Source organism: Scomber japonicus, chromosome 16 (genome assembly GCF_027409825.1).
Source record: "Scomber japonicus isolate fScoJap1 chromosome 16, fScoJap1.pri, whole genome shotgun sequence".
NCBI lineage: Eukaryota > Metazoa > Chordata > Actinopteri > Scombriformes > Scombridae > Scomber > Scomber japonicus.
In genome coordinates, this window is record NC_070593.1 from 8,119,260 (window position 1) to 8,131,482 (window position 12,223).

The window sequence follows — 12,223 nt, forward strand, 5'->3', positions numbered from 1 at the left end:
AAACATGAGAGCAGAGTGGGCTCATCAGGACGTCCTTAAAGAGACAGGAGCTAAAACGGCCTGTTAACAGACAGAGGCTGAACTGAGGGGCTGCAGAAGAACCAGTATAACATAAATAAGAAAAGGTTTGAACTGTAACGATGCAAAGATAGTTCAGTAGAGCCACAGATTAACCTTCTTGTTGTCTTCCTTGTCCTCCTGGATCAGTTTTGACTATTAATAAAGCATAAAATATAAATCATTACCCAATTCTGTGTGTTACACCTTTGTTTAGCCAAGTTCATTCCAACTTTACACTTATTTTTTAGAAATTATAGCAAATGTTTTAAGTTAACCATTACATACTGTTCATATTCTGACTCTGAGATAATTATCTCTACACACATCAGTCATTATTTATAAATGTTGAATTAATCTAATGTAGAATAAACATTCATAATCACTATTTTATGGCCCCGGAAAACATTTATATAAAATGATAAATACAACATGTCTGAGTGCTAATTTTTAATTTTCTTAATACATACAGGTCAAATTTGTACATTTACATATATAAAAATATGTATCGGCTCTACAATAATTCAAAAAAGTATGCATTTTATTTTGATTTATGTATATTCTCTGCCACAAAGGGAAAAGTCAGACTAAAAGAAATGTGTATAGAGTGTTATTACAGCTCTCATATGTAAAAATTGGTCAAATTTGACTCTGAATAGTATGTAAGGGTTAAAAAAGCAGAGGAAATATGTTTATGGATTATCACAAACTGGTATGTGTCACGTTTAGTCTGGATACAGCTTGGAAACCAGCAGATCTTTATCACCCCTGTTCTCCTCCTGGGTAAGTACAAATTATCACCCAATTCACTGAAAGTAGTGATGATTATACCTGCAAAGAATGTAATTTGCAGGCAATTAGATGAAATAAATCCATATTTCTGATATAAAAACAATTATCAAACAGCTCGAAATTTAACCCAAAGACAACATTTCTATAACAACAGAGACCAGGAAATGTGCATCTTATCTCCCCTTTAAACCGAAGAAGCACAACAACCAAACAACAACCTTTCAAGCACTGAATGAAATGAATTAGTCACTGCTGATACTGGTAGAGAAACAGCTGATTAAAAGGTGCTGAAGAATTACAATTAACTGGAGCTATTTCTGCTGATGAATGAAACCTCACTGTTTGATATCTCAATAGCAAGCTGTTCTTATCGTTTATTGGGTTCAGCCGGATGCCGTTTAGTCTGCTCTCCATCACCCTGAGGTCTATTTAGACTGAGAGACCTGCTGAAGAGGACATTATGCCCCCTGTACTTATCGTTGACAGAGACGTACAGATTGCTCAAGGTTGGATTAGCTCTACTGCATCAGAGCGCTTCATCAGGGTTCATACGAGATGTGAACGTGCTGCAGGAAGTGAGAAAAAGAAATGTCATTCAAGACCGGCGTATCTCAAGCGGCACATGCGCTTGTTCCATTTTCCAATTAGCATGAATTTAATTTAGTGAGCATATGCTAATAAAACATCAGCGCTGTAGATCCATGAAGAATAACGCACAGTCAAAGCGTTTTGGCCCCCGAGCACAGAGGTACTAAACTCCTCAAGCACAAAAGCCTCATCTTTCATTTTTCAGCTAATTTCACCAACTTAACACACCCAAAGAAGATTAACAGCTCTCTGAGTTGTGGTGCTGGTTCTTATTGGCAGCTAAGACGGAGCTGGATTCATGCATTTGACACCACAGATTTGAGTTAAACTGGTATATTTTGGGTAATTTGGTGTTTATGTCTAAACTTTATCAGCTGTATAATATCATAATATCCTTCAGACTGATGCAGGCCTTGATTTTTGACGTCGCTGTCACAGCCTTGTCCCTTCTGGCAACTAAATTCAACGCAAACAATCCCATATTGTGTATGTCAGGTTGTTTCAGTATTTCAGGTTTTTTGTGTGGACACAGCACATACAGAGTCTGTCAAATAGCTGCTTTTCCCCCCTTATTTGTGATCTCATTTTGCAGAGGAGTGGAGTGGATTAAAACAAGAGCTGAACAGATATCATCAACATGGGGCTCCTAGAAATCAAATATTGTCTGTGGGAATATAAGAGAAGAATACAAAAAGCAGGCGGTGAGGCATGGCGCTGGGCACTGAGGCATGAGGAAAGTCAGCTGGATGCAAAATTGATCAGCCTGCAGAGTCACAAAGCATCTCAAATGTTTGTGTGTGTGTGTGTGTGTGTGTGTGTGTTTGTGTGTGTTTGTGTGTGTGTGTGTGTGAGGAGGCGACTGCCCTTTGCTGTCCTGCCCTGTCTGCCCTCCACGACGCGCTGCATCAGCGAAACTGACGGGGGTGCTGGACATCTTACATAAGGCTGTCTGACTTAACATTCAAAGAACACGGCAAAGAGACTCGCCTGACAGAAAACAAGCGTAAAAGTCAGCGGTGGTGGCAATGTTGGTCAACTACTTTGGTTTAGACTGGCATGTCTTTAACAGTCCTGCTGACTTTGGTGACCCCTTGACTTCTCCTCCAGCAGTGCCTGATTGCATGAGATCAACATGTTTGTTTTTTGGGGTATTTAAATGAATTTGCATTTATTTGAGAGTGAAAATCGAGATGTAGACAGGAAATGCAGAGAGAGAGAGAAGGACAAGGACAAGGAGAAGGGATGAGTGTGGTCATACGTCCTACCTGGTCCCATATTTTGTTTGTTTTAAGTGTCTCCACAACCGGTGCATGGATTGCCGTGAATTTTGTAGAGTCATGCCTCCCTCGCAATGAATTTTAATCACTTTGGTGATCCGTCAATCCAGCACCTTCATCAGGTCAAAACTCTAATTAGTTTAATAGTTTGTTTTTTTGCCTAAATATCTTCAAAACTAATGACACTCCCATGAGCCTCAGCTGTTTGTTTTTAGTGCTAATTAGCATGCTAACATGGTAAACAGTACCTGCAAACAGTATCTTAGCATTTAGCTCAAAGGGACCGCTAAGTATAGCCTTACAGAGCTACTAGCGACTCTAGTTAAGTCTAGTTTAAACTTCTAAACATTGGTACAAGAACAGGCACTGAGTCCAGCACAACAAGAACAACAAGGGGGATGTAAGACAATGAGAGGCTTTAACTGCCTCTCATTCATCCTACTCTAAATTCCCGCAGTGTGAGCATCCCAGGCAGCCAGGGGACAAAAGAGCAAGTGTCTCCCTGCTGCTCAAAGCGACATCTCAGCACTCTCGCCTCCAACAGGCCCAAATATGACAGCCTACTGGGTCCAGCTGCCACTCGAGGACCCGTTCAATCCATGCTCTGTCTCCGAGATTGGCCCCATCTCTCATAGCACTTAGCCTCACGCCCGTAGGCTGATGTGCAGAAATCCAACTGATGCCCACTTCAAAAATACCACGATGAAACACACGCCCCCTATGCCCTTGGCTCTAAAGAGGAGGAGAGAGAGGCTTAGGTGGTAACAACGTCAGCGTGATTGATTTTACATGCAGGATCGAGGGCTGAGGGGGCTCTAAGAAGACACCATCTTTTTTAGCAAAAAGCGTGAAATGATTGGAACGCAATTCAGCACCCTGAGAAATGAAAGAGGTGCACTTGGCGCTCATTCAAATGCCTCTCACATTGATGAGGTGATAGAAATTACACTACATTTCCCATTCACTCTAAAGATGTGAGACAGACTCTGAGGCAGACTGCCGGGGAGTGTAATAAGGACAACCCTCAGTGTACCCTTCATGTACTTCATTTCCCCTCCTAACATTACGAGCAGCAACAGACCGGAGACTCATAAACTCTGTGCTGACTTATAAAAAAAAGCTCACGACATTTGCAGTATGGCTAACACTTCTTTCTTTTTTTTTTTTTTTTTAAAAAAACACCTTGAGCTTTCATGCGTCTGGTTTTCCAGACTACAGGTAGTTACGCTTCATCCACGCTCCCTCAGCCCCTCCCTCACTTATCATAGGTGATTATTAAAGATCTCAGCGTAGAGCGGCACGTGTCCTGAAGTGACTCTGGGAAACGTGAGATCAGTGCCAAGGCAGCACTTCCATAAGCCTCACAGTCTAATAGCTTTGGGCTTCAGAGACCTCTGAGCCACAGTGAGCAGGATTTATAGAAGCATGAAGAAATTATTGGGACAAATTGGTAAAATTGGTCGAAGAACACAGTGCATCGGTTCAAATTTAAAATGCTACTTGGTCCTTTATGACTTATACAGTACAGTAGTTCATCTGAGTGTTAGAGCAGAGAGCAGAGAGATGAAACCATGCAGCGTAACGAGATATCAGGAGCAGATTAAGACAAATAATGTATGTAGACTCTCATTTTGGCAACAAAACAGTCCAGTTAAAGTCTCAGTGCATGTAAATGGTCTCATATTTAAATCCAGATCACTACAAGAATGGGAGCATGCTACTAACCCTCTCCACTTCCCTGTAAAAATATAAAGGAAACTCCATATATTGAGGACTGGGGATATAAGAGGTGGTTGACAGCTCTTTAAAAATATACTTATTGGCTTTCTTTTGCTGAGTGTTAGATGAGAACAATGTTACTACTATCTGTCATTTTAATATGATGCTGGAGGCAGGAGCTGGTTAGCTTAGCTTAGCTTAGCATACAGACTTGGAGCAGGGGCAAACAGTTAGCCTCAATCTACACCAAGATAAAATCAGTGTATCAGCACATCATCAAAATCTGACTAATTAACAAGTTATGTCTTTTTTTATCTATGTTATTAATCAGTGTGAAGACATCAAGTTACAGTTTTACAGAGAATATTTCTTGGCTTTTGTGACGTGAGCACTAGTGGTCAGATTTTTGCACCTTTGGACAGATTCAGGCTAGCTGTTTCTGCTGTTTCCATTCTTTATGCTAAGCTAAGCTAACCAGCTGCAGGCCGTAGCTTCATATTTAATGGGCAGACATGACAGTAGCGTCAATCTTTGAATCTAAACTCTCAGCAAGAAAGAAAATAAACCATATTTTCCACATCGTTGAACTATTCCTTTAATTAAACAGTACAGCAGAGCACATATCAAGGCTGCAGTACACTCAGACATCAAAATATGTCTCCAGATCATTTCTTACATATTTTATTTCCAACGTGTCTAATTATAAACTGAGGAGTTAGAGAAGGTCTGCTGCTTTTGGGGGTAAATCACGTGAATATTCATGAGGCTTTGCAGGACTGTGTGTGAATTATAAACTTGATTAAAGCAGATTTCAAAGGCAATTAAATGTGGTGAGAGAGTGAAGAGTGAAGGCGCACAGTTTTCATGCCTAGTCATGTGTGTCCGTCGCTGCCTCCCTTCAGCTTTCCCCATATTTTTTTTACTGTTTTGCTAAAAAGTAGGCCTACAATATTAAAAGAAGAAAAGAAGAGCTCTGCTGGAACAAATAAAGCAACAAATTGCCCTCTGAAGATAGCCAGCGGTCAGCTTAGTCTCACCACCTTGAGAGTCTGATACAGCCGAATTAGACAGTTGATTTGACATCCGGTTAACACGCTGAGATCCTGCTGTCTAAACTGTGACAGACGGCGGTCAATAAGCGAGCCGCTGTGATCTTTAAGAAACAGTTTACTTCACACAGGATGTGAAGTCGCTGCACCGAGCTTCTATTCACAGCATCTCACTTGTGTAGGCGACCACCACCACGTTATAGAGAAACCAGATCCACACTGTAAAGCAGCTTCATATAACAACCCACACACGCAGGGTCACCAGGGATTGAACCTGGGACTTTTTAGTTACAGGAACCGCTCTACTTGTCCACTCTCCTGAATAAAAACATCACAGCTATGCTATTCCTGGAAATGAATTAGTCTTATTTCAGCTAAAAGCCATGCAATGTAATACCAACTGAGGGTATTAACTTAAGAGGATCGAGCGAGGCTAAGGGGAGGCATCATCGGTTAAAAAAATAAATAAAAACACACACACACGTAGTCCACCGACTCTCATATTAATTACACCTTTTTTTTTTCTTTCTTCCTCCGCAGGCTGACAGCTGCTGACCCAAGTCTCACCACAGGTATTAATCAAGTGGAGTTAAAAACACAAACTCGTGAAAACTTATTTCTCTCATTACTTTGTGGTTAAAAATGTTTACTGATAAGAATTAAGTGCAGCATATTCATCAGAAGTCAAAATGATGTCAAAAATATAAAATCACATCAGCAGAAAACAGTCAAATCTGAAACTCGACAGTGTGAACAGATCCAATCAAATCTGACTGTTTGAAATGAATGTCTGATTTTGTGGTAAATGCAACATCATTTCAACTAATAACTGTAATTTTCATGACTCCACATTCAGGAGAGATGGGATATCCTCTATAGAGCTGAATCCACATATCGATTATTCGATTACTGATCCACAAAAACCTATTTGGCAACAATTTTGATGATCAATTAAACTGAATGTGCATTGAAGAAAACATGAATTTTAAGATGAGTTCTGCTAAATCCTAATCAGAATTTTTCACTATTTTCTGGCATTTTCTGGATTCATTGAGAAAATAAATAGCAGATTAACTGATAATTAAAACAATCTCATCTTTTCCAATTTTTCCATTTGTACTGTTAATTCAATGCAAACACGACTTGCAATGTAATAACAGATGTGTGAATGAAAGCATTATTTTTTTTACACATTACTCCACAGGGTTACAGGATAATGTGGCTATAATGTTATTAAAAATTTAGAACAAATCATTAAGGAGCTACAGACTGAAATAAAAGGAGCCGCTCTGACTAACGAGACTATTGGATCTCTGTAGCTGTGATATTATATCATGATGATAATTTAACATATAAATGTGGCATTGATTCTTCTTTATGAGCATCGTCAGTGTTGATGTTGAAAAAGCTAGTAAGTGTACCTTTAGTTAGGACTGTTGACATCCTCAAGATCACATATGCTTAATTTATAACTTTTTAAATAGCCGATTAGTCAACTGTCAGAAAATGAATCAACCTGTTTGTTAAATTAATCATTCATTAAGCAAAAATGCCAAAAAATGTGCTACTTCCAGCTTCTCAAATGTGAAGCTTTGGTGCTTTTCATCATCGTCAAACTAATATCTTTTGAAATGTCAGTCTGATAATAAAAAGAAGATGTCACCTTGAGTTGTGACGGGCATTTTAAAGACAGAACAGAAGAAAGTAATAATAAAAATATCCGTTATCTGCAGCCCTACTGTGAACAAAATCATCACAGCTTCTGAGCTTTTGATATCAGATCCATCTCCATGACAACTGAGCAAACTACACCCGCTGATGAAGACCATATGATATGTTTGAAAGCACATTAAAAATATAACATATGGATCATGTCTTGAGAGCGTTTTGTTAGAATAATCCAGATAGTTTAGGGGTCCAAATCTAGCCAGAGTGCATCTTTTTTTTTTTTTTTAATCTAAATTTGGCAGTATAGGAGGGGTTTCAGTGTGAACAGAGCCCTTTGAGTCTCTTGGGGGTCACAGGAGCCAAATAGTCTCCATGGTGCATCCTGGCACAAAGACCTGGCATAAAGCTGGTTATCTGTCATGACAGCTGAGTGGGTGATTATGAGCATTCAGGGATTTTAACACACACACACACACACAAAGTATATCTGCAGAATTACACACCTTTTACTTTACAGCCTGCTTCAACTCTGCACTGAGGAGCTGGCATGTGTGTTAAATGGTTACATGCATTATATTTTACACTTACCACTACATGAACACAATGCAGATGGCTAAAATGAGCATTACCCCGCTGCAGGGCCTGGGCATCCACTTTTGGCATAATGATCCAGCTAGTGGTGCTGCTGGTACAATAAGCCGCTGTGCAGCTGTAACATTAGCAATCTGGCAAATGACAGCCTGCACTGTCTGGCGCATTGTGGAAAACACTGCCTTTAAAGTTTAAAAGGACACAGCTGATGATGCCCTCTTTCATGCTTTGCAGCCTTACCTCGGTATGCAGTTTGGGGAGGATCCATCTATCTCCCAGGTTGCAAACAGGTTCATGGGCACCGGTCTGTTGAGCGCCCCGCTGCCGGGGAAACTCAGCCGGCCACTTCTCTCCGCCATGGTCCGGGGCTGCGGGTGGGACAGTCCGACAGCTGAGCTAGGAGGGGGGAGTGGGGGGGATCTGTAAACAGCAGACCGGTGTGTGCGGGTCTTCTGTGATACTGTGCGTGTGTGTTTGCGTGTGTGCGTCCAGGAAGGGGGGAAAAGTAGAGAGCCGTCACCCGCTCACGTTGGTGCGATGCAGGACGATGCAGGACGAGCTCATTTCTCCGTCCTTGTCGAGGGCCGTGCAGGTCGGTGTGGTCCTCTGCTGCCAGGGAGGAACCGCAGTGGGAGCAGTGCAGGAGTGAGAGGACCGACCGCGGAGCTTGTTGTGCCTACCACGCTGCTCCCAGTGTATGAGGAGTGATTAGTGCCACACAAGCAGGAGGTGGGGAGAAGGAGAAGCTCATATGTTGTTGTGTTTTTTCCAGAGGGGGGGTTCAGGTTGGAAAGTGAAAGCAATGCCAGGGACTTTAAACTGCTTTCTTATCTAATGGTTGTAATAACAAAAATAAAAAAAGTCATGTTGTAAGGAAGTATCTACTTCTCATTTGATTTATTACCCCAGTAAACACTTTCCTAATGAGTTCATGGTCTCAATTGGTAGTTTTTCAATAAAGCATGATGTTCATTTGATAAATTATTAATCAATCTTTATTTATATAGCACCAAATCAACACAAAAGTTATCTCAGGGCACTTTTCACATAGAGCAGCTCTACTGTGGGTTGTACTCTTTAATTTAATTTAAAGACACCCAACATCTACCCATGAGAAAGCACTTGGTGACAGCAGCAAGGAAAAACTCACATTTAACGGGAAGAAACCTGAACTGGGCTCAAGGTTTAAGTAAAATAAAACAGGATATGCTTTAGGGCGTGGCTACCTTGTGCTACTGTTACAGTCCCTTTATACACAGGCTCAACTAGAGACCACCACATAAACTTAATCCATGAGAGATCAAGTTTATCTTTGAAGTCAACAATTAAACACTTAAATACAAAGTAGAAAACAAAAGAGGAAGGAGACCCCCGCCGAAATACACAACAGACATGCTGGGGAAAACAAACAAGAGAAAAAGTTCCCCAACACGACAGAAAATGAGGATTCCTCTCACTCCTCCTCAAATCTCTCCTAGGCGATTAAAATTGCTCTCAGATGCTTCTTCCTACAAAAAAGGGGGGGGGGGACAAGTAGAGAGAGACGGAGAGAGAGAAATGGACCTAACAGCAGCGAGTAGGATGCAATACAGCGCCACATCATGTAACAGCAACGTTGATAATATAATGTAACCGATATTCACAGAGCGTAGCCGTAGTTACTGCTATTTCACAGCACATTTTAAGTTCATTAAAGTTAACTGTAACATTTCTGCTCTCCTAAAAAACTCCTGTTCAGTGTTTGGTTGTACTAAAAGATCCTTTAAATAAGTACATTTGTGTTTAAATGGTTGTAGACCTGTTTTTTTGCTCGCAAACAATTAGCATTAGCATTAGCATCATCACAGTTAACCATAAACTGTAAATGCACCATGACAACAAAGCTAGCAGCTGTTGCTAAGGTCAGCTCCACCTTCTTGTCCAAATATGGTCACTTCTGGCTGCAGAAATCAAAGATGGTGATGGTCAAATCACTCATCAACTCAGTTCAAAACAGCAGTCCACAAAAACCAATGGATGATGTCATGATGACTACGTCCACAGTCTATTACTTTTTTTAAGGGTTTAAGCCGCCACACCCTCATCTCACAGACATGGGACCGACATCACTGGCCTGTTAACCAATGCAAAGGAGGAGCTGCAGTTTTCCTAGGTAAAAAGCACGATAACATTTCCCAAATTATGTCAATGAGTCATTTTTATATCCAAGCATGAATCAAAGTCAATATTGTGATCACAACATTGACATCTGTTAAAAGGGTTTCAAAATCTCACATAGTGGGTTTGTGAAATAACTGCATTGTCAAAAAAATTCTGCTTCATACTTTGGGTTGCCATAGTATCTTTTGCCAGCAGGCTAAGGATTAATCACCCTGTTGAGGTTTATGTACAAATAGAGAAAAGAAGGAAAATTGTCACTTTATACAGACATCATAGGTCTCATGATGTCTAATAATGATGTGGTTAGGTTTTTATTGGAGTTAGTTGAAAGCTTGGTGCGTCTTATACAGATACTAATGTGCTTCAGTTTCAGATGCTGAGGAGCGTGACAGCGTGGGAATGATAATGGGCTGACATTTACACAACCTCCTATACACCCTCCTATTATATAAAGTAACAAACTACAGCTAGTCAGTAATCAAAGCTCTTTTATTCAATACTTTTTAACCACTTAACGCACGCTGTTCCGTCTACGGGACGGGACGGATGTTAGGAGGTAGCCACAAGTTCTTCTGGATGTTTTTAACACCAACCCTTAAACATATATACTCATGCCGTACATTGTCGGAAAGCTTAGATTCTCCTGATTCATTCAAGACCACTCACGACTTATATGGTTGATCACAGCCGTAATAGTATTAGCGATTAGCTCGGCTAGCCCCTGAGCTAAGTAAGAAAAGCTATAATGCCTACATACCTTCAAAGTCTTCCCTTTATCCACAACGATCATCTTATGACTCAGCACTTTCTGTACAGCTCGCCAAGTATCCATTCTTGTGAAATATGAAATCCGTTTCCATAAAACCGAAATACTTTCCTCAATATGTCCATGTATTTAGTCCAACACGTAACGTAATAACACAAATAACAAACCATTTACGGTCGGTTTACGTCATTTCCTGACCTGCACGTCCATCTCAGAGTACACGTGACTAGATGTTTACGACCGTGAGCCTCTTCTGCTTCTGACGACACCACACACAAGCCAATCGGTGTTTAGGATTAGGCAGTACATGTCTCCAAAGCCAATGAGGACATGTGACCGACAACAATGACGACATGGCTTTGATTGACTGCTGTTCTAGCCTATGGAAATATTCGGTGAAATGAAGTTGATAACCTTTTGGCCAATAGTCCGAGGTTTCCAACGGTGTATGACATTAAGCTATTAAGTTTGGCTGTCCATAAACAAACTCCAAGCGTAACCGGCGTGCGCCCTGTGCGTAAAAGAGTTGAACCATATTTCGTTACGCACTCGGCATTTTGGTACACGGTTGGTTCTTCTTCGACTTAACATATGACTTATACCAAAATAAACAGATAGATAGATAGATAGATAGATAGATAGATAGATAGATAGATAGATAGATAGATAGATAGATAGATAGATATGGCCAAACACAAAAATATGGTTATATGTAATAATAATAATAATAATAATAATAATAATAATAATAATAATAATATGGCGTCAGCCTTCATTAGAGACCAAGATTTTGATTGTAGGCAAAGGGGATGTGAAGTTATAGGTGTTTGATTGCGGTTATACAGCTTTGGTAACCAAGTGTCCATTTGGAGTCTCCAAAAAGGACCTGAGGAAAACGCATGGACATACCTGTTGAAAAATAATTCTGAAAAATTCATCTTTTGGTCTTTTGACTCCAAATTTGGACTGCATGAAGCCAAGACATGTGGCTGTGGCCTCAGTGTGTCTATATCCTGCTGAGAGGTCCCTGAATGTCTGTACACATGTCAGTGTAAAGGCAAACCTATGGGCGAGTAAACAACCCCATCATTGTAACCTCTGCCACTCTTTGTCAATAAGTCACAGAATCACACAGACTCCTGAGAGTGTTTCCTTTCCAATGATACCAGACACATCTCTGAGTCTCAAACTATGTGGGATCTGTGCTGCTCACAACTTGGGCATGTCGTTTAGGCTAACAGCATAAAAAACAGGGGCGTGTGTTAAGTGGTTAACCAGGTTTGGCATATTTATGATATATGTTAAAATGATGCAGCCTGAAAAGTTTCTATTCTTTCTTCCATGGTTAAAATATTTGGTCTGATGTGCAAAATGATTGAAGAAGTTTATTGTCATATGCATAGTGAAATACACAGCAGTTCAGAAAATGCAAAAATGCAGTGAAATTACTTTATTGTTCTCCCTTACACAAAACAATAACACATGACAAAAAGATACGCACAACAATAATAGATTAAAATGAAACTATAAATACCTGCACTTTGTGAGAACGGACT

General features: G+C 40.4%; 1 protein-coding gene across 1 annotated transcript in view; it reads right to left on the bottom strand.

The window, feature by feature from the left end:
• The window catches only part of pacs2 (phosphofurin acidic cluster sorting protein 2), a 65,989-nt gene extending 57,616 nt beyond the window's left edge, over positions 1–8,373 (bottom strand). The window contains exon 1 of the mRNA XM_053335293.1: positions 7,982–8,373. Coding sequence (XP_053191268.1) covers positions 7,982–8,100 — 119 coding nt within the window. The 5' untranslated portion in view covers positions 8,101–8,373. The remainder of the gene's footprint in view (positions 1–7,981) is intronic.
• Positions 8,374–12,223: the final 3,850 nt, after the last annotated feature.